This window comes from Balaenoptera physalus (genome assembly GCF_965194825.1).
Source record: "Balaenoptera physalus genome assembly, chromosome: 16".
In the NCBI taxonomy this organism is placed as follows: Eukaryota; Metazoa; Chordata; class Mammalia; order Artiodactyla; family Balaenopteridae; genus Balaenoptera; species Balaenoptera physalus.
The window spans coordinates 699759-721964 of NC_138898.1; the positions used below are offsets into that span (position 1 = coordinate 699759).

Genomic DNA, 22206 nt, shown 5'->3' on the forward strand with positions numbered 1-22206 from the left:
ACTGCCGACGACAGTGCACAGCCCATGGTGTGCAAGACACAAAACTGAAAACACAAATGATCACGGGAAGGACACCCTAAACAGAGGAAGCAGAGGTTTTCCAACCTTGATGTGGTGTTCGCCTTCCAGAACCTCCAAGAGATGCGGTGAAGCTCTTGGTGCCAGCGCCGCTGTAGACAAGCGAGCAGGGGCTCGGGGAGGTGGGGGATACCTGCAACCGAGCCCAGTCCCCTTCCAGCCCGGTGGGGGTTCCCTCTCAGCACCGCCTCCCCCAGGAGATCACGAAGGCAGCCAGGGGCCCCTTGGACCTCAGGGACGTACCCTCCTTTCTTCCCGCTCAGTGTCCTGGAACGCCGAGCCCAAACCTCGCTGCTGTCTCAATGCCCCTGCAAAGGTGACACCTTCATCCTCGGTGGACCACACTAACATTGGGCTCACGTTGCTCTCCCATCCAACTCTGGGGAGGGGCTCCCCCAGGGAGGGACCATGCCCAGCCCAGGTGGCACCCCGGGGTGTGGGAGGCCTCCCCTCAGCAGGAGGGGTGGCCCAGCCCTCGTGGAGTCTGCACGTCTGAGTCACAGGTGTTTCGCCCAGTTTCTGAGGACTGAGCATGAGTGTCCCCCAGACGCCACCCCCGTGCAGACCCAGTGCGCGCGGGACGCAGTGGTCCCTTCTTCCCTTCAGTAATCCAGGCCCTCCTTCTCCTCTCGCAGCCTGGGCTCAGCGGGGGAGAGCCCACCTAACGCTGGTGGTTGTAGCTAGTGACCAGGCGTGGCGGCAGGGAGGTGGGGGTCAGGAACGTGGCCCCTGGGGTGCACCTGCGTGCACAGGTGTGGGCGTGGCATGCGCTGCAGTCTCCCCAACATTCTAGATGACTTAGCCCTGTGCCTGCATTGTCCATTGTGTCTTCTGCCCAACTGAAAAAAAACAAAACCAGGCCAATGCCTTTGGAACCCAAAGGGCAAACAACACAGCTGACCTGGCGCCAGGGGTCCTGCGTTAGCAGCCGAGTTACCGGTGAGGGCAGCACCAGCTACTAAACAGGGCCTTTCGCTTGGTAGATCCCACGATGCCGGGTGAACGTGGGAGGGGTCTGGGTGTAGTCAGGAGGGGCCCCTGAAGCCAACACCATCCTAGGTGTGCAGATGGGGGGTCCGGGGGGAGGCATGGTGAGGAGCTGACAGCATCGAGTGTGCAGGGGCCCCTCAGGGGCTAAGGAATGAGCCCTTTGGTCTTCCAGCAGCGGGTTCCAGAGTGACCCCCCAGGACACCCATGGCTAGGGGAGGCCAGTTCTGCCCACTCCCCGCCAAGGAGACATCCTGCCATCTGTGTCCAGAGCCTGCCCTCCTTTGTCCTGGGCTGTGGCACCAGCGTCCCCACTGGCCTGAGGCCTAGGTCTTGCCCTGGGGCCCACTCTCTAACCCCCTGCCCCTGCCTCAGGCCTCTTTGGGGTCTGCAGAACAAATCCCAGGCCCCTTGGGGGACTTCAAGGCTCCCCGGGGTGTCTCTCAGGTCTGAGCTTCCTGACCCTCCTTGCTCCTCTTCCTGCTGTGAAGCCTCTGCAAACCCCCACCTTTCCCCAGCTGTCTCCCTCCCGGGACATCCTCTCCAAGGCCCAGTTCAGGCTACCTCTTAGGAAGGAAGTCTCCGCAGAGGCCCCCCTGCACAACCAAGGGCTTGGGGTCTAAAGCGTCCTCATGCCTGGTCCATCTAGAGGCCAGGAGCATAAGGTCCCGGGGGGCTGGGCCTTCTAACAGAGAGCCTGGCCTCCCCCGCTCCAAGGTAAGAATTCAGCTGGGGCCAGGCCCTGGCACCGCACCGCCTGGGGATCCCAGGGAGAGCTGGGGTCTCTGCTCAGGCGTGTGCTTGCCTGGTCCTGCCCACCCCAGAGGGGACCAGGGGGCCGGATTCCCTCGTCAGGGCACACGTGGCCGGAGGAGCGGGAAGAGGTCGGCGGGGTGGCGCAGCCCGATCCTCCCTCCTCTTTCTTCCCCCTCCTCCCCTCCCCTTCCCTCCCGCGGCCGGGGCGGCGGCGCAGGAGTTAACGGAAGGGGGTGGGGCGGGGCGAGGCGGCGGGCGGAGCCGGCGCGGCCGCGGGCCAGGCGCCCAGGCGCGCGCGGAGCGAGGGGGCCGCAGCGTCCCCGCGCGCGGCCCGGGCCCGGCAGGAGCGCGGAGCCGCCGCCGCCGCCGCCGCCGCCTCCGCCTCGGCCATGCGGCTCCCGGGCCGGGGAACTGGGCTCGGGCCCGCGCCGCCCCCCGCGCGCCGCCCCCGCTGAGCCCGCGCCCGCCCGGGCGCCGCCCGGCACCATGGTGCAGAAGTCTCGCAACGGCGGCGTGTACCCTGGCCCGAGCGGGGAGAAGAAGCTCAAGGTGGGCTTCGTGGGGCTGGACCCCGGCGCGCCCGACTCCACCCGAGACGGCGCGCTGCTCATCGCCGGCTCCGAGGCCCCCAAGCGCGGCAGCATCCTGAGTAAGCCGCGCGCGGGCGGCGCGGGCGCCGGGAAGCCCCCCAAGCGCAACGCCTTCTACCGCAAGCTGCAGAATTTCCTCTACAACGTGTTGGAGCGGCCGCGCGGCTGGGCTTTCATCTACCACGCCTACGTGTGAGTGCCCACCCGGGCGGCGGGCGCGGGTCGCGACGCACCCGGGCGATCGGCCGCTGGCGGCCCGTGGGCGCGCAGCTGCGGGCTACGAGGGCCTCCGTGTGTGTCCGAGCGCCCGCGTCGGTCACACCGTGTGCCTGGGGTCCCTCGGTTCAAGCGAAGGGCAGAGACTGGAGAGCGATTTTGGAGACATCTGGTTGGAAGGAGTTCTGGGGTCGGGGTGGGGGCGCCTGTCCCCCTCCCGCGCCCTCCAGCGGCCTGGTTGGGTTGCATCAGTCCCTCCCCCGCAGGATGGGGAGATGTGCAGCGCCCCAGCCTCCCCTCCTCAGCCCTGAGAGGCCCCTCCCCACGGCCACTGCACTGAACAAAGGGCCGACCAGGGAGGGAAGGCGGCGCTGCCCGTCCTGTCACTGGATCTGGACTCCTAGAGGGCCCCCTCTAGATGGGTTCCCTCAAAGAAGGGGAAATGGGGGGAGGGGCTGGCCAACCCTTCCCCATCCCCCCAAGCCGCTCACTCTCCTTCTAGGGTGAGCTTCTGGGGTGCTGAAATGGCGGAGGGGTCCCATCATTACTCTCCTCCCCCAGCCGTAGGCTGAGGGCAGTTAGTTGGCTGTCCTGCCCCGTGGTGCCTGCACCCACCCCTGGCCTGGCCTGCGTCGCCCCACCCGCCCCTCCACCCAGCACAGCCCTGAGCCCCTCTGCAGCTGCTAGCTGGAGGAGCAGGTGCAGGCCTGACGCCCCTGTGCGCATCCTGCGCTCCAGACCCTCTTTATTGCAGAGTGGACCCCCAGGAAGAGGGGTGCCACCATCCTGGGGCCGCCAGCCCTGGCCCTGGGAGGGCTGTCGGTGTCCCTGGGCCTATTGTTCAGGGAACTCCTGGCTCCTGAGGCAGGGCTGGTGGCCACAGGCCGGCATTGTGTGCACACGGGTGTTCGAGCGTGTGGCGTGTGTGTGTGCGCGCGCGCCCGTGCTGGTGGCGAGCACGGCCTCTGAGCCTACAGGCGCTCTCTCCCATCCCAGCTAGACTGGGCCCGGGACTCGGCCATTTTGTGAGAAAGAGGCATTTGGGGATGGGAGTGAGGGGTGGATTCTGGGAAACCATCTCCGACCAAGTGCCCACCTGGGATGAGGGGGTGTGTGCCCGTGAGTGTGCCTGTGACCTGTGAGCGTGTGCTCTGGACGGACCCTCTGTGGGTGGGGGAGAAGACCCTGGGAGGAAATGCCAAGCTGCTGGAGGGGTAGGTGTCCTGGGGGTCACCACAGCCCTGGAGGCCTCCTGGCCACTGTCCCCAGCCCCAGCGCTGAGCCACCCCGGGAGTCCCAAGAGGCAGAGGCTCCCCTGGCACTGTGTCAGCCCCCGCCTGCCCCAGGGAGGTGACCTGACTCTTCCCGGGGCGGACATGCCCAGGTGCGCTCTTCCTCCTTGGAAGAGCCCCGTGCCTCCTCTCCCTGCCGGGCGGGGACCAGCTCTGGTCAGCCAGGTCCTGGCCCGACATGACCTCTGGTGTGTGGGCACAGCCTAGCGGTGCCCCCACTCCTGTCTGACCTGTGGTGCGGCTGCTGGAGTGTTTGCTGTGCTTTGGGCACGAAGGTCCCGGCCGGCAGCACTTCCCGGGGTCCCCTCTGTGTGGCCTCTCCCTGCCCAGGCCTGAAGTGGCCGGCCCCTCTGTGCGTCCTGTGTCCTGGAAGCTGCAGCCTCCAGACCTGGGAGCAGAGCGTGGGGACTGGGGCCAGGCAGCTGCTCTCGGGCGTGGGTCTGCGTTGCCCGCCCCGCGGGAGTGCCCGAGTCGGGACAGGTGGGCCTGCAGTGTGTGCAGGTCCAGGGGTGGTGAATGGGGCACAGCTGCCCCTGCCCACAGGGCACTGTGGAGGCTACCGCGTGGGGTCTCCACTCTCCCGGCGCTGCCCGGGGGTGCTCCTGAACGGCGACATCTCTGTCCCACCCCGGGTCCCCGGGCCTGCATTCACTAGCTGTCCCCAGGCCCAGCCCATCCTTGGGGCCCAGCCCACTGGACTCAGGAGGCCTTCACTGCCCCCATGCTGGTCCCCAGTGGTGCGGCCTCCCCTGTGCACCCCCCGCCCCCCAGCAGGGACTGGCCCTCGTCTGTTTGGTTTGTTGATTAAACCAGTTCAAGCCCCTCCTGAGCTGGGCCTGGGGTGGGTGATGGGGGCAGGGAGTAGTCCCAGGGCTGGGGCAGTGCTGCCATCCTGGGCCACCTTCCTCTGCCTTTTGCCACCAAAGCCTGGCTTCTGGAAGGCGGAGGTGTGCTGAGCCCTCCGGTTGTCAGAGGTGGGGAGGGAGGCGGCTGCCCTCTGGCCCCCGGGCTTGGTGGGCATCAGGCCAGGTGCCCCCCGCCCTTTGCGGAAGAGGCTGTCTTCACGGACGTGCCTCTGGGCCTGGAGCCATCGCCATCACTGCTTCTGCCTGTGAGCGGCTCCACAAGCACTCCTGGGGGCGGGAGGCTTCCCTGAGTCAGGAGGGATCCCGGACCAGGCTGAGGGGAGCCCGCCCGGGCCACCCCTCCCAGCCCCGAGGCCCTTGCAGGGTCCATTCCTCTGCTCCGGCTGGAGAGAGAGAGAGAGCAGTCCCCGCTTGGGCAGGTCCCCGCCCCGCATGACTCCTCACCCAGATCTGGCTGGGATTCTGGGCGGGCAGGCTGGTGTCGTCCGCAGTGAGTGGGGGCCCTGTTGCGAGGAGCTGGGCCGTGTGGGGTGGGGAAGGGGTGCATCTCAGCTCCCCATTGCCTGCCCTTCACACCCCTAGGCAGGTCTCGGGGCTCCGAGGGTCTGTGCACCCCTAGAGCAGGGCGTCTTTACATGAGAGGATTTTCTAGCTACGGTCTAGAGTTTTCATGAGTTTCTTAGAGGGGGTGTGAGCCACAGAAAAGGCCCCAAACCACTTCAGGGGTGCGTGTTCAAGCCAGTGGGGCCCCAGGGGCTACTCATCTGCTTCAGGCAAGCCCTCGGGGGTCCTTTGAGAGCCTGGGTTGGGCGCGCTGCCCCCTCCCCTCTCGGGTGGGAGCGGCAGCTGCTCCATCATGGTGGGGGGGTGGGGGGATCTCCCCGAGGCTCAAGTTAGGAGGGGAGGGGAACCGCACGTCTTCTGGGCCGGCCCGCTGTCTGCTGGTCTCAGGGGTTTCTCACTTTGTGGCCCCATTTTCACTGGTGAGGAAACCGAAGCTGAGATGGTCGAGTTCCTGAGTTGCCCCACTCACGCCGGACAGAAGGGGTCTCTGCCCAGTGATGGGAGCTTGGGGTGCAGATCGGTTGACTTTTCCAACATCCAAAAGCCACTTGGAGTTGCCAGATGAGACTGTGTTTGAAATAGGCGGGATGGAAAATGCCGGTGACTGCAGGGCAGGGACTGGCCCCTGGAGGCCGGGGCTCGCCTGAGCGGCTCACTTTTGTGAGCTGCCTTCTCTCGGGCTTGTCCAGCGAGCCCCCTCCGTCCTCGGATGGCGTCCAGGTGGGTCTCGGGGGGCCTCTGACGTTTCGGGGCCTGTGGCTGGGGCAGCGGGATGGGGGCCTGGGGCCTCAGGGCCCTGCTGCAGTCCCCTGCGTGGCCTCGGATAACCCAAGTGGGGTTCCACATTTGGTCACGTGCAGGCCGCCCGCTGCCCCCTCTCACCTGTCTGCCCTCGGGTGGGCAAGTGTGGGCCCACGTGCTGGCCTCTCTTTTCCTCGGTGTGACTGCATTGGGGGGGCATGGGGGTGCCCAGAGCAAGTGGCCAGGGTGTCTGCTTCTGAGAGGAGACTGGGGTCTGAATGGCTGTATTCTCAGCTTCTTTCAGCTCCCAGACCTCGCTGCAATCCTGGGGAGGAAATGTCTATTGATTGAAGAGTTGGAGAATCTTATGGAAATTTCCCCAAAGGTGAAAACGGTAGGAGGGTTGTGGTTTCCAGGGAAACCAGGGCTCAGCAGACCGTCCCCGGCCGGCTGTCTGGAGACCTCAGGCCTCCTTGTAGGATTTCTCACCCACAATAAGACAATGAAGTGTTTCTTAATCACGGTGTCTAATTACACTGTCGTGAATCCCCGCAAACGGTCTGTGTCCTCAAGGTAATGGGGTCCGTAGGAAGCTCCGTTCTTGACAGTTTCACAGATCAGAACAAAGAAAAATCTCCGTTTTGTTAGAAACCAGTGCAAGTCAGACATTGAAACTAGTCTCTACGGAGACTCGGCGGGGTCTTCGACGTGGGCACTGCCTCTGGAAACACCTAAACCCGGAATGATTGTGAAGAGACGGGATTGTTTCCAAGAGCGAAGCCCAAGTCTGGTGGTGTAGAGAGTGTCTGGGGAGGGGGGGTGGTTCTTCCCGACTCGTTTTCGTCAGTAAATGAATCCTAGGCTGTGTTAATCTCTGCGCTCCTGCTTGCCCGCGATGAGGCCCGGCGTCTGCTCCTGGGCATCGCTCACAAGGTGTCCTGAGTCCGTCCTGGTGAGCCCACCAGGCTGCCCCCACCCCCGGAAGCTGCATTCTGAATGCCCCGGAGAAGGAACAGGGTCCCGAGGACCGAGAGTTCTCTGGGGCCTTTCATGGAAGGTGCTGAGGGCCAGGGTGGCGGTGGGGGACCCCGCGGAGGGCCGAGCCTCCGTTCGCAAGGACGGGCAGGGACGTGCTGCGGGCATTCCGGGCCTGCCGTTCCTCTCCTTGCGGTGGGCGGGAGGGGTGGGGCTGGGGGCCAGGCCTGGGGCTCACGACGCTGGGTGGGCCCTGGGCTGGAGGCTTCTGCCCCTTCCTGAGGCAAGGCTTGTGAGAGACATTGGCCTGTGTCCGATAGCCTCATTATAAACCGTGCTGCCTGGCTTACCTCGTAGGCGGGTCATTTGAAACGTTCTCGAGTGTAAATGGAGGTCTTCCCTGCGTGGAAACCGCCGGGTACGTGCCTCAGTCACAGACGTCACCTCGTCACCCCCACGCCCCCGTCAGGTGTGGTGTGAGGTTATAACCGGTGATGGTTCAGAGGGCGCGTGTGGGCAGAGGGTGGCGAGCCATGGGGACCGTGGGCTCTGGGTGGGCCTGGCGGGGATCCGGCCTGCACTGCCGCTCCTGGCCTGAGGGCCCTGTGTCCCCTCCTCTGGGACGTGGGGACACAGTTCTGTGCTTGTCTCCTGTGAATCACTCAGCACAGTGCTCGGAGCGTGTGACATTCATGGGGTCCTGGCCGCGTTGTTTGTCACTCAGCAAGGAGGAAGACCAGGCGGAGGGAGGTTGGCGCGTCCGGGACAGCACCCTGGGCCGTCCGCCCTCTGCGCGGCCCGGGTACGTTCTCAGTCCCATCGGCCAGTGGCTGGGCCTGGATGGAGGTGTTTGGGGCTGCTGTGAACGTGGCCGCGTGATTAGACACGGGGCCTCCGTCTGAAGCTGCGTTTGTCCAGGAGGACTGGCCGTTTTCCTAAAGGACCTCACTGTTCTACAGCTGCCCGGGTATTGGGAGAGGTCTTCCTTCCACGGCTGAAGGGTCCCAGCACCCTGAACCTCCAAGCATGGAGGCCAGAACGGTTTTGGCTTGGAAAGGACCATTGCGAACGGGTTGTACCAATGGACCCCCAGACCATAAAGGGGACCTCAGGTTTCCACATGGGCTACGTCCTGCTGAGCTGCACCCCCTCCTAAGCTGTCGTGTGATGATTTAGCGTCACGTGGGCCGCCAGGCTGAGCCCACCTGCAGACGGCGCTGCCCCGGAGCATGGGAGGCTCCTTCTGGCACGGCCACTCCCTTCTGAAGGCTGGTGCCCGCTGCGCTTTCCAACAGCGGTTTGCCGACAGCTCTGCGGCGTCGGGAAATGGGCCTCACCTGTGCCATGCCGTTCCCTCCCAGCTGTGGGGCACCTGGCCAGCAAGCCCGGGCCCACTTGGTGGAAAGAAGAGGGGCGTGCAGCCCCGAGGTTGTCCCCCAGGGACTCTGCCTTCCATGCTGAGGGGAGGGTTTGACGAAGCTGCCCCCGGTCCCCCAGGCCCTCTTTCCACTTTTCTGCAGGCGGCCGTGGCCCGATGACCGCTCTCAGCTTGCTCCCCTGGCAGCTGGTGGGGCGGCGGTGAACCCCCAAAACCCCTCTTGGTGAGGTGGGTGCGTGCAGGAGGGGGTCAGGGCAGAGAGATGACTATTTCTAAAGCCTGTCTGTTCCTCGTGTGAATTAAGACAGCCATGGCCAGAGTTGGAGGGAGGTGGTCCAGGGGCTGTTTTGCAAACGGTCTGGAGTTAGGAAGAGGGCTGGTCTTTGTTGTTTGAAGCTGGGCTGCACCAAGCTTTTAATTCATCCAGGAGGAAGCAGGGCTGGGGATGCCTGGGTCTTGGAGCCCCTGGGTGGGCAGCTCTAGGGCCTGCGTGCCTCCCAGTGGGGGCTGCAGGGCCCACATTCCTCAGTTTGCCCTAGTGCGTTTGGGTGGCTTCATCCACAGCCCAGCCAGAGCCCCGGGGGATGCAGGCCCCAGAGTTCCCTACTGTGAAGGCCTGGGTTCGGCAAGTGAGGGTTCCGTCATGCAAAGGGGGTTCCCCGGGGAACGGGCAGGATGGTGCCTGCCGAAGGGAGAACAGGGACAGCGGCAGGACTTCTACCAGGTGTCATGACGCTGCGGGGCGGGGCGCAGGAGAGCCGGGCTGAGTAACGGACCCAAGAGCGCGCTGGTGAGCGGGGCCAGCAGCGCTCAAGGCCGGCAGAGGCTGGGTGAGGGCTGTGCCTTCTCCAGCAGCCCCAAGGACAGTGGGGAGACCCTTGATCTGGGGAGGTACCCGCCCACGAGGGGGCTCTCGCTTCTTCTCGACCACCAGCTGCCCAGAGCCTTGGTCCCACTGCCCAGCAGCTGGGATCGGCCAAAGGGAGGGCACGCTGGAGCGGGCAGGCCTTTTCCGGCAGCTCCTTGCAGAGGCCGTGTTGGCTCCACTTGGTTGAGACGTGAGGGTGGGTGTGTTCCAGCCGCCAGCCCTGAGTCTGACCTTCGTCTCCAGGATGTACTCAGAGCTGAGCGTCCTTAGACTCTGCCGGCTACCCGGCTTGAGTAAAATTAGGTCTTTAATTTTTTCAGATTACCCGGAATAATTTTTAAAAAATATTTATTTATTTATTTATTTGGGTGTGCTGGGTCTTAGTCGCAGCACGTGGGCTCCTTAGTTGCGAACTCTTAGTTGCAGCGTGCATGTGGGATCTAGTTCCCTGGCCAGGGACCCAACCCGGGCCCCCTGCATTGGGAGCGCGGAGTCTCAGCCACTGCGCCACCAGGGAAGGCCCCTGGAATAATTCTGTAAATGTACAGAACCGCGTTTGTTCCAGAAAGTCCTACTCGGAGTCACTGGAAACAGCGTCTCCAGAGATCCCTTAATCGTCTGTTGTGGTGACAGGTCTCAGCTCCCAGGTTGTTCCTGGCTGTCTGCTGCGTGTGCCCCCGCCCAGGCCCCTCCCTCCTCCAGGTCCTGTCTGGTCCGCCCCTTCCTTCCCTGGGGCCTCAGTCTTGACCTGACTAGAGAGCTTAGAACTTTTGAGTTTGCTTTTACATTTAGGCTTGGAAAAAAATATTTGAAGGGTTTGTCTGAGGAAAAGGCCAATTCTTCCTGGGATTCCAGGCTTTGGGGGAGGAAGTGGGGGTGGGGGGCAGTGGGATGTGGAAGTGGGAGGAGCCTGGGTGAGCACCTGCTGATCTATTTCTGTTCCTGGGAGCAGGGCTCTGAGCAGGGCCCGGCTGGTCCACTGGCGTTTAGAAGTCTGTTCTCCCCAGAGACCAAGCCTTGATGTGGGATGTGGTGGCAGCACGGGGATGGGCCCTCCAGGAGGAGGGCAGGGCCCGACCCGGGGTTCCGACTTTCACCCAGAGGAACAGAAAGTGAGAGCATTTGGAGCTCAGTCTCTGGCGGGGGTGAACCGGGTGAGCCGATGCAGGACTGGTGTGCAGGGCGCTGGCCACGGTCCTGATCATGAGCCCACGGCCGTCTCTCCAAGTGAGCTCCGTGCAGGACCATGGAAAGTGGGGAAATTTGCCCACCACTGGCTGGCCTGGGGAAGGGGCTCCTGGGGCAGGCGCCCGGCCACCCCTCGTCTGGACCACTTGCTTCCGTCTCCCGATTTGGCCTTTTGTGCTCACAGAGCTCTTTCCTCCTTGGTTAATGTTCTCCAAGACGGTCCTCTCCGATTTGTGTGGTGTGATTAGCCGAGAGCTGAATTAATAGCGTGTGGACGGAAATCCAGTGTTCAGGCCAGGCGGTGGGCAGACAGCCCTGCGTGGTCTGAGCGAGAGGGGCTGGCGGCCTCTTAGAGAAACACCTGGTTATGGTCCCTTATCTTTTCTGACTATGAAAGTCACACACGTCCACCGCAGGAAACGGAGGAGATGCAGAAAACCTGAGGAGGAGCGTTTGTCTTTCCCGACTTACTTCCGAGCATCTGTGCCTGTCTCTGCGTTTCTTAAAGGAGATCGGATTCAGGCTCTGTCATCCTCCTCCGTGCTAACCGTGTGTGGTGGGGATTTTCCCGTGGAATCAGACAAGTCTCTGCTGGATGAGTGCTGGGCTTTGTCTCTGTCGTCAGGGCTGCTGGTGCCCCTGGGGTCGGGGGAGAATGAGGTGGCCCTGTCACTGAACCCTCACCCTACGCCCTCGGTGGCTTACGGCTGGGGAGCAGACAGCGCCTGTGGCCTGGAGAAGGAGCCCAGGCAAGCCCATGCCTGGTGGCCCCCCGGGGTCAGGACCAGGGCTGGTCCAGGAGGGGGCTTGTTGAAACGAGGTCCTGCCCGTGGCTGAGCCCTCCGTCGCTGTCGCTGGAGGTGTACAAATGGAGGCCGGCAGAACACCAGGAGTGTTTTTAGGAGACCACTGAGCTGTGAGCCGTGGGGCACGGGGGGAGTGGGCCAGCCCGAGAGCCGCTTGGAGGGTGTTCAGGAAGAGTCCGGGGGAGCAGGCCTGGCCGTGCTGTCGACCTGGGGAGGCGGGTCTGTGAGGGTCCCTGGTGTGGGGGTACCCTGAGCACCTGCATGGGGTCCTGTGCTCACGAAGGGGATGTCAGATGGCGGGGGTGGTCCAAACTGACCCCTCGTGGGGGGAGGAGCACCTCTCCCCCGGAAGATGGTATTTGCCCTGGGTCCTGACCTCAGAGGCCTGTCCACGGCAGTGCCTCCCTCGGGGGACCCCTCCCCTCCTCACCCCGCTCCTGCGCAGGCTTCCATGTGGTGGGGCTACGGGACCCGCAGGGCCGGAGTCAGCCACGGGGACTGTTCCGTCAGGCCAGCTCCCTGGACAGAGCCCGGCACTCGAGGGACCCCAAAGGTGGCTGCGCTGGGGGTGTGTGTGGCAGGCCTGGGGGACGCACCCCAGGACGGGGACCCCCAGAGTGAGCTGGGGCCGGGGGAGACCAGGACTTACAAGGACAGAAGAGCTCAGTGTGGACCACGGAAGAAAACACACCTGGAGGGGGACCCCCGCCCCACAGCTCAGGAAATCACCCAGCCAGTGGTTGCCTGCTCCCCACCTGTGCATGCTGAGGCATCCCAAGGGGAGGCTGGGGCCCTCCTTGCCCCCCAAGAGGCCTCGGAGCAGTGTCCTTCCTTGAAGGATGGGGTCAGGTCCCCTGCCGGCAGGGGGTGTGGGGAGCAGTGTGGGCAGAGGGGTGGGCTCTCCCACCCACATCTGTGCTGACGCAGAGGGGAGCTGAGGCACAGGTGGAGAGGGCTTGCCTGGGCACAGATGGGCGGATGGGCTTTACCCTCTGCTTCAGTCCCTGACAACCTGGCCTGTTTCTCTTTTTTTCTTTAATTGAGGTGAAATCCACAGAATGTGCAATTATTCAATTTAATTTAATTCAAGGGAGGCCTCAAATGCCAAGGCCGGAGCCGGACCTTCCCAGGATCTGGGACTTCCTGGGTTGGGGCCTGTAAGGTCTGAGGCGTTTACTGAGCACTTACTTGCCGCGTACGGGGGTCCTGAGTGCCCGCCTGCTTCACCCCCTACGGCCCAGGCTCGGGTGGGTGCTTCCGAGAACCTTCCATTCTCCCGTCAGCAGGCTCAGACAGGGCCTGGCGGGACTGCAGTGGGCCTGGGTGGGCTGCCCTGTGGGCGGGGCTCGTTTCCAGGGTAGGGTCTGCACACGGCCTCCCGCTCCCTCCGGCCGTGGCGGGATCTCGGAGTGATTCCTCGCGTCTGGTTTGCGCCCGGAGCAGCCGTCAGGAGTCCGGGCTTCCTGCCCCCCAGAGACTGGCAGTGGCACCAGGTAGTGGAGGCAGAGCAGTTCATTAGGGGTGAAATTAGATTCCGGGCTGCAGCTCCAACTGCAGTCCTGATGGACGAGGCAGCGGGAGGTTCCCCGGGGACCCGGTGCGGGAGCTCGGGCCTCACGCTGGCGGCTCCTCCCCCCGGCCTCCCCTGGGCTCCCGGGCCACCCGGCCTTATCGGGATGGACGTTATTCTGGGGGGACCCCGCCAGTGGAAGCGGTGCTCAGGCTCGGCCCCGCGCGGCCGCGGTGAGCTGCATCACAGCCTCTGTTTTCTCATCTGCAAAACGGATGAGCGTCTTCTTCCAATCCGCTGGGTTGTCGCCTGCCTGGTGCCTCGCTGAACTGTAGCCTGGGGGGTGGTGCTTGATGTCAGGGACCCCTCCCCATCCTCCTCTCCCGGCTCTGCCAGCCAGGGGCTGGGGGTGAGCAAGTGGGGTGCTGATAACACGACTTCCCTTCCTCCCAACCCTGCCATTCGCTTGTAAAAGGTGTATTTCACTAAATATGTAAAACGAGATGAATAATCCCAGTCATCTCCCAACTTAGTCTTGGAAGGGAGCGAGGGAGTCTGGGCTGTGGGCCAGCACCATGGCACCCACCCTGGTGCCCTCCCAACAGTGGAAACCAGACGTGGGAATGAGGTGGCAGAGGCTTTGTCACGTTTTCCGGAAAAGAAATACTCCCTGCAGTCAGATGGGGGGGCCGGGGTGGGAGGGGAGAGCCGAAAGCAGTGGGGTCTCCCTCTGGAGGTGGGGGCTGCCCCCTCCCGAGATGGCGGGGCAGGCAGAACGCACACGTGTGCACCCAGGACCTGCGGCACGGCTGTGGGTGGGCTGAACGCCTCGAGGGGTGTTGTCAGGCCTTGACTGGGGGGCTCCCCTGGCCGATGCCCAAGCCTCCACGACCCTCAGTCCCTCCCGTCACCTCCCGCCTGCCCTGTCTCTCCATGCATCAAAATCCCTACACTCAGGACCCTGCCGTGCCTCCATCTGTTTCAAAAGAGGGGTCCATCTCTGCCCAGAGCTCAGGCTATGGAAGTCCCTCCTGATGTCTGACTGAGGTCTGTCCTGCTGCTGTGGATCCTGCAGTGCTGGGGTCAAGCCCACCTTGTGGCCACTCGTGAACTGGGGGGCGCAGGCCTGGGTGTGCATCTGGGATGTGGTTCTGTCGCTCACTCTCCGGGTGGCCTACCTCCCCCCTACCCAGGTGAGCAAGGTCTGAGGTCCCTGGCTGCCCTGCCTCTCCGCCTGACCCCCGTCACAGCCCCTGGAATCTGGGGCTGGGGACCAGCTGCTGGAGCTGCTCGTCTCCTTGGCAACCACTGCCAGGGAAGCATCCTGAGGTTGAATTCATTATCATAATTAGCCACCATGTTCTGCCTTTGGAGCCACCTCCTGCCTCCCCTCCTTTCTTTTCCTGCAGCCTGGACAGTTCCCAGGCTGGAGGGCGAGAGAACTCCCCTCCCCCAGGGCCCTGGGGCCTCGGTCCCGGTGTTGGGGAGATGTACAGGACGGTGCTGGCCGTTGAGCTGAACCTTGCAGCAGGGGGACGCGTCTCCCAGCCTATGGGCGGGTGGAACTGCTCACCGGTCCCATCTGGGAAGAAAGCGGACGCAGCTACTAGCCGCCACGTCCTCTGGGGCCTGGGGGGTCAGTGCTCAGCACACAGCTTGCCTTGCGGGGCCTCCCAGTGGTGCCGGCGGCGTCCACCCTGCACCTCCCCAGTGCCTCTCCAGAGGAGGAGAGGGGAGGAGGGGGGGTCCCTTTGATCCACAGCTGCCAGCTCCCATGAGCCTGCCAGGAGCCAGAACCCAGGTCACCGAGGCAAGAGAGGTCTTTGGGAAGGAAGGCCCCTGCCTGGCTCAGATTCCCCAGGGTCTCCAGGACGCTCCAGTGCCCAGGGCCTCAGCATAACTGCAGCGGGCGACCCCGCGATGGGCCTCAGGGCTGGGGGTAATCACCTGCGTCGTCATGCGGGAGGGCTGGCCCCCCACCCCCCGGCGCCCCGGCGCTGGGCCCCAGGGAAGTGTCCCCTGTAATGGAGGACGCCGTGCCGGGGACCACGAGGCCAGAGGCGGAGCCCCCTCCAGCCTTGCGGGACGGGGGTGGGCTTTGGAGGTCTCTGGGCCCAGGATGCGGCTGTGTGCTGGGCAGGGGTGGTCGCCGGTCACAGGGTTACCCGCAGACAGGAGGGGACCTGGAAGTAAGTGCCTTTTCCCCATCATGGCTGCCTGTGAGTGGCCGAGGGGTGGGGAACATCGCTGCCCTTTGGACTTGTCCCTCTCTTGATCTGCGGGGGCCCTGCCTGCACCTGGAGGCATGGCTGGGGTGCCCGCTGCCCGTGGGAGTCTGCTGCCCGCCTCTTCTTCCTCCTTGTCGTGTGGGTGTGCTGGCCTCTTTCTGGAGTGTCCATCCTGCTGCATCCCCTGCACACCCCAGGCGGTGCCATCTGTGGCCATCTGTCCCAAAACATCAAAAACAAAACTTGGAATGTCGCTGGCACTTCCTGGGGTGAGGCCGCTGGGGAGGTTCCCAGCTTGGGCCACAGGTTTGTCTCCTGAACTGCTGGTGGGGCTCCCGCTGTCTGCTGGGAAGGGCTGCGCTTCGTGCAGCGTGCCCTGGCCATTCTGGAAGGTTCCGAGATGCTGGTCAGAGTGCCCTGGGGAGGCGGGGCTGAGAGGGCCTGGTCACCTTGGGACCTGGGTCTTTCCTGTTTTTCTTTAGAGGAATGTTTTTATACAGCATGAGGAGCTGGCCTTCGTGGGCGCAGCCCTGGACTCAGTCTCCCTGACAGGTGATGATGGCGTCAGGCATCCCGGGGCCCCGATCTCCAGTCTGGTCAGACTTGCCCACTGCCGGGTCCTGGACACACTGTCTCCCCCTCTCCCCCCGCCCCCCCGCCTGGCGCCACTCCACTTGCCCTTCGCTCTGCCAGGAACACTTTCCCTTCTCTGTTGGCCCCACCAGCTCTTCATCCTGCAGTGTTGTGGACACCTCCTCAGGGAAGCCCGCCATGTTATGCGCCCCCCGGCTCCCACGCCCAGTGCTGAGCTGAGCTGCGTCCAGGTGCCCTGTCTGAGATGGGGGTCCTGCCAGTCCCTCCCACCGCCCAGGCCCCGGGGTCCTGACTCACCACCCTGGGATCTCCTCTGACCCTGGCAGATCCTCTCTGGGCACGTGGGCTCCTTCCCACCGCAGGCAGAGAATTACGAGTATAAGGCACATGAGACATCTGGACATTTTTTCCCCCAGGGCTCAGCTAATTGAATAAATTGGCTAATGAGCAAAGGGAATTAATTGAGGTTTTGAAACGTGACCGTTTCCCTGCGTGCGTTTTGTCTGCGCCAGCGGCCTCCGTTATCCGTCCATAGCGCCTCTGCCCTGGAGCTGGAGGTGCGTCCGGAGACATCCTCGGGGCCACGCTCTGGCGAGGGGCCGCATGTGGAGGCGGGTCTGCGCCTCTCTGGGCCCGGTTGTCAGGCCTCTGGGGCACATGGGCAGGGCCGCCGCTCAGTGACGCAGGCTGGGCTGGGCAGGGTAGGGCCCAAGTCACTGTCGCTGTGGCCCGGCTGAGGCTGGACCACGTGGCTTTGGCTCTGAAGGGTCTCGTCTCCCCTCTTCCACCACTACCACGGAGGATGGTGATCTCGACACCCTGGGGTGATGGGGGAGTCCCAGTGGTGATGAAGTGGGAGGGGCGTGGTGTGCGGTCCCCGCCCAGCTTCCCGTACCAGGTGCCCTGTGCCTCAGGAGGCCTGGACCCTGTCCTCCGCCCTCGGGGGCTCTGCTCCCTGGGACCCCAGCCCCACCCTGTCCGCTCTGGCTGGACACCTGCTGCCCATCAGCCCCTGGCTCCGTTGGTGCCCCCGCCAGCACCGCCTGCAGACACAGGTCCGGCGGCCAAGGGCGCTGGGACGGTGTGTGTGAGGCTGGTGTGAACCGGGAGACAGGGAGTGTCTACTTCGGGGCCTGGGAGGAAACAGCTGTGGATGAGGAGAGGGGTGACTGCATACGAGGTGCCCTGCGTGGGCGCGGGCTGTGCGGCTCACTCATTTCTTGTTTGCCCAGGGGCCCAGAAGGCGGTGTCCCCTGTTTGTGTTCCCTCTGAGAGGGACGTTGGATGTTGGCGAGGGACGTTGGCGGGGGGAGCATGGTGGGCATCCTGGAGAGCAGCTGGGCCCAGTCATCACTGTGGAGCCCTGGGCTGCCTGTGCCCGCTGCACTGCCCTGTGCCTTCCCGCGCCGGCTGGGTGCCCGGCCTGGCTGACCGCCCTCTGCTCCGGCCCCCAGGTTCCTGCTGGTCTTCTCCTGCCTCGTGCTGTCTGTGTTCTCCACCATCAAGGAGTACGAGAAGAGCTCGGAGGGCGCGCTCTACATCCTGGTGGGTCCCGCAGGTCGGCGCAGACGGGCCTGATGGCGGCGGAGCCCGTGGGCGGCAGCCTGTCCCCGGTCCCGTTGGTCTGATCTCCCGGACGCCCACCGGCAGGGACCCCCGTCCTCCTGGCACCCAGGGCCCCTGCTCTTCCTGGTAGCCCTTGGGTCCCTCCCAGCCTTCCCTCCTGACGTTGGTGATACTGCCGCATCCTCAGCGCCCACCCGCCCCTCCCCCGAACACCCCTGGCACCCTGTTACCCTCCAGCCTAGGTGGGCCCCTCCCTGTGTCGTCACAGTGCCTGAGAGCCCCCCCACTGTCCCCACCCCCCTTCCCGCCTTCTGTTCTCACTAGAGCCTGAGGGCCCCGGTGGCCCCCTGCACCTCAGAGTGTGGGGTGTTCCCTGGCAGATGTGGGCGTGGGCTGGGGGTTGTGAAGCTCACAGCAACCCCATGATAGGTCGGGGCAGGCGCCATGGCAACCACAGGTAATTTCTGTGTTGCTGTTGGTGATGGAGGTACGGGGCCACGGGGAAGCTGATGCCGCCTCCAGACGCACCTCTGGGGAGCCCTCCGCCCCTGCCCGCCCTGCGATGTGTCCTGGGGCTGCCCCGGGCATGGGAGCCCCACCCCCTTGGCAGTTACCTGAGACCCTCCATCGGCTCTGCCCTCTGTGTCCCCACTCCCACACCAGCTACACAGGATGGGGGTCTCCACTTCCACACCAGCTACACAGGACGGGGGTCCCCACTCGCACACCAGCTACACAAGACGGGGGTCCCCACTCGCACACCAGCTACACAGGACGGGGGTCCCCACTCGCACACCAGCTACACAGGACGGGGTCCCCACTCGCACACCAGCTACACAGGACGGGGTCCCCACTCGCACACCAGCTACACAGGACGGGGTCCCCACTCCCACACCAGCTACACAGCACTCTCCCCTCCCCCCCACCAGCTGAGCCAGCAGTGGCTCAGCTGTGGCTTCCCCTGCAGGAAATCGTGACCATCGTGGTGTTCGGCGTGGAGTACTTCGTGCGGATCTGGGCCGCCGGCTGCTGCTGCCGGTACCGCGGCTGGAGGGGGCGGCTCAAGTTTGCGCGGAAGCCCTTCTGTGTGATCGGTGAGACCCGGTACAGGTGGGGGCAGGCAGGACTGTAGGATCAGCTCCTTCTGGAAGTTTCTGGTCACCTGCCCTCTTGGCGTCAGAGCCCGTGGTTATTGTGGCCTGAGTGCAGGGCGATGAGGTGTCGGGCGGCCGTGCCCAGGGCAGGGCCGGGCTGGGCGGACAGTGGAGCCAGGCCCACGCCGGCACTTTGTGCGCGTCCGTCTGTCCGTCCTCCCGGGGCCCTGGCGGGGGGCTGCCCCTCTGCGGCGGGGGCCGCCCCGAGCTCCTCCGCTGTCTCCCGCAGACATCATGGTGCTCATTGCGTCCATCGCCGTGCTGGCCGCCGGCTCCCAGGGCAACGTCTTCGCCACGTCGGCGCTCCGGAGCCTCCGCTTCCTGCAGATCCTGCGCATGATCCGTATGGACCGGCGCGGCGGCACCTGGAAGCTGCTGGGCTCCGTGGTCTACGCGCACAGCAAGGTGAGCCGGCGCCGGGCTGGCTGGCTGGGGCCAGGAGGTCCGGCCAGGCAGGACCCAGCCCCTCGTTTCTTCCGGGCGTCTTCCCATGACTTGACCATCTTCCTCTTCTCTCCAGCTTGTCTGCCAGGTCCGGTCCCTCTGGGCCCCCCCGGAGCCGGCTCGCTCCTTGGTTGGGTGGCTGTGCTGGGTCGGTGCCCACTGCCCCCCAACCCCCAGGCTCCTGCCCGTTCAGGCTGAGGCTTGTGGTGGCCGCTGGCCGTGGGACCCGCAAGGGGGCTGCAGCCCCATGTCCCGTCCAGACCCCTTCCCTGTGTTGCCAGGGGCCCTGCCCGCCCAGACCCCGCCCTGCCAGGCTCTGCCAGGAGGCCGCCCTCTTGTGGGTGGGCTTATTGGCCCAAGAGTCCCTTCCCCACTACCCTTCCTGTCTGAGCCCGGAGGCTGGGGCTTGGCTGGCAGGACAGAGAGGGTGTGGTCCCCCAGGAAGGGCAGCCAGTCGGGGTGTCTCGCCCAGGCTCAGGGAAGTTGGGGCAGGGTCCCAGCAGGCCCAAGATTCTCCAGCCTGACTGGCTGACGGCCGCCTGGGGACACTCCCTTCCTGGGTGGATGCAGCCCTGAGCCGTCCCTACCCACCGTCCTCCAGGGGTGAGGTGCATAGGTGTGGGACCACCCAGGGCTGGAACTGGAAGACGCGCTCCGCCTCCCGCCTGCCCCGGGCTCGGGGCTGCTGGGGCTCTGCGGCCGGCTCTCGGGAGGGGCACCCACCCGCTGAAGCCCAGGGGATGCAGCGCCCAGCAAACCTCCAGGCAGGCGGGGCCTCGTGCTCCCGGGGGTGAGTCGGGCTGGACGCTGGCCCAGCGGCTGTGATGGGCCTCTTTCAGGAGCTGGTCACTGCCTGGTACATCGGCTTCCTCTGCCTCATCCTGGCCTCGTTTCTGGTGTACTTGGCGGAGAAGGGAGAGAACGATCACTTTGATACCTACGCGGACGCGCTCTGGTGGGGCCTGGTGAGTGCCCGGCCGCTGGGGCCCCTCCCCTTCACTGAGGACACGCTCACCGGGTGTGGCCTTCCTTGAGGTCCCTCCTGTGCATTGTCTGCCCTCCCCCGCTCCCCACTCCAGGATGAGCCCCTGACCCCTGGGCCTGGACAGGAGACGCACGGCTCTCCCTGGCTGGCCTGGCCAGAGACGTCTCTCTGGGGCCTCCTGCTGTCCACTGCTGACTGTGATGCCACGTGGACGTGGCGGCCCAGGCGGGGTGGGGGCAGGGGACGCGCTGGTCTGTGTGGGGTGGAGAGAGGCCTGGGCCCAGGGAGCCTGTGCCCAGCCATGGCCAGTCACCTTCCCTCCTTCCTCACTGACCACCTGTGTGACCTCGGTGATGGGGGCAGGGGGGTCCTGCGGTCCTATTGATGGGCAGGAGAGTTTGAAAAAGGGGAAATGGACGCCCTGGCTCTCCCAGCTCAACCTCCCAGGCTGCCCCCGCCCAGGGTGGGTCCGGAGCTGGTGGATTTTCAGCCCATGCTCACGGCCACCCACCTCCTGAGCCCCTCGAGGGACCCTCTCCTGTCACCGGGTGCAAGTGGCCTCTTCTGAGAAAAGCCTTCCTGGGCCCCCCTCTGCAGGGCCCCTCCTGCTCTGAGTGGCGATGCCCCGCGTTCTCCGAGTGTGCCCTCTGGAGACCAGTCTGGGCCCCGCGGGCCTCGGCCCCAGTGGCTGAATGGACCTCGGCCTGGCTCCTCCTCCCCGTCGCCATGGACGTCCCCAGGCAGGGGGGCCAGAGTGCCCTCCTTTGCGAGCTCTTCCTGGGGGTACTGGACACTCAGCCTGGGGGCACTGGGCCGGGGGTCGTGTGGAGGGTCCCGTGGGTGTGGGACGTTAGAGTCCCTTGTCTCCTGGGACCCCAGACCCAGTTCCGAAAACGAGGACCACGTGACCTCGGGCAGATGCTGCAAATCCAGTCGCTGGCAAGAGGGATGCCTGCTTTCACGTGGCCTTTAAGCCAGAGAGCAACTTACTTGTAGTTATTGTATTAATTGCCACGAGGCCCGGAGTCTGTGTCCCTCTACCGACCACGTGGGAAGCAGGGTGATCGGGAGCCTGGGGGTGCGGGGCTCGGTGGGAGAGGGGAGCTGAGGCCCGGGCACCGGGAGCCGCGCATCAGGGCCCACAGCCGCTGTGCACCCAGCCTCTGACCGGACAGCCCGGGTCTCGCCGCTCTCTTGGCCTGCCCTGCCCAGGCCCTCCGGGGGGGCCTCCCCATCTTTAAGAATTGAATCAAAATCTTAAACATGCCCAATAGTGCCTGAGTGTTACAGTGAAAATGTGCCCCACTCCCATCCCCCCCTTGTGGTGCCCCCCCCAGAAGACGGGGGAACCCTTCTGCGTATTCCTCACCTACACCACCAGGATTTCCTCTGTGAGCTTTATTTTTATTTTATTTTAGGCCGTGCCTCGCGGCTTTCGGGATCTTAGTCCCCCGAGCAGGGGTTGAACCCAGGCCCTCTGCAGTGAGAGCGCTGAGTTGTAACCGCTGGACCGCCAGGGAGTTCCCTCCCCTGTGACCTTAGACTTAAGAGGCTCACTTTGTTCCGTGATAGGGTGCGATTAGCCCCCTCCCTGTCCCTGTCATTTTTGGAAAGCGTCCTGCCCGAGCCCCCCTTTCTTCTGCTCTGTGGGCCGGGGGCCCTCGGAGGGGCCTCACTGGCGTCGGGCGAGTCCCCCCACTGCAGCGCGCTCAAGCCAGCCCCCCGAACGCTGGCCGTGAATGCTGACCCCTGAGGGCTGGGCCCCCCGAATGCTGGGCCCCCAGGTGCCGAGTCTTCCGGCACCACCCCCAGTCTGCCCTTGGTTTGGAGGTCACAGTCTTCTGAGGGAGGAAGTTTGTGAGACGCGTGTGTCTGAAGGTGCCCCAATTCCACGGTCCCGCTGGCGGCCGTGCCCCTCCCTCCCTGACGCTTTTCTGGAACGTGGGCCCTGTGGAGGGGGGGGCTTCCTTCCAGGAGGCTGGTGCCCTTTGCGGCTTCGAAGTCTACAGCTTCCTCCTTCCCTCCTTCCCGGGGCTCCGAGGCCGCTGGTGAGAGCGCTGGACCGTGGAACGTGTCCTGTCTGGATTCCTCATCTCTTTGCCTACATCCTGGGAGGTGTCTTCCACCTGAGCCTGTGTGATTTGGGTCTCGTTTTCAAGACTCTTTGTTTTATGGATACACTTTCTTCTCTCTGTGCAGGGATAACGGAATTTTTAGGAAGTCTTTGCCCCGTTGGAGGCTTTCTGACCAGCTCTGGGGTCCCAAGAGTAGGGCCAGGCATGGGGCATACAGGCCCGGCTGCTGGTGGGTGGGCAAGAGGGGAAGGGTCTCCCCTCTCACTGCCCCAGTGATCGCCGGTGTTGGGAGGACATGGGTCTGCGGTCCTGGGGCGGGTGCAGGCACCCTGGCACAGACTCGC

General features: G+C 64.7%; 1 protein-coding gene across 11 annotated transcripts in view; it reads left to right on the forward strand.

The window, feature by feature from the left end:
- Positions 1-2242: 2242 nt before the first annotated feature.
- KCNQ2 (potassium voltage-gated channel subfamily Q member 2) overlaps positions 2243-22206 on the forward strand; it is a 53519-nt gene continuing 33555 nt past the window's right edge. For 6 of the 11 annotated variants that reach the window (XM_082429742.1, XM_082429748.1, XM_082429749.1 and 3 more), the window contains exons 1-5: positions 2244-2604; positions 17093-17183; positions 18172-18298; positions 18588-18763; positions 19642-19767. In XM_082429742.1, the coding sequence (XP_082285868.1) occupies positions 2309-2604; positions 17093-17183; positions 18172-18298; positions 18588-18763; positions 19642-19767 (816 nt within the window). In that variant the 5' untranslated portion in view covers positions 2244-2308. Of the gene's footprint in view, positions 2605-17092; positions 17184-18171; positions 18299-18587; positions 18764-19641; positions 19768-22206 lie in introns of all 11 variants that reach the window. The other 5 variants (XM_082429751.1, XM_082429752.1, XM_082429743.1 and 2 more) reach the window with 2 other exon arrangements.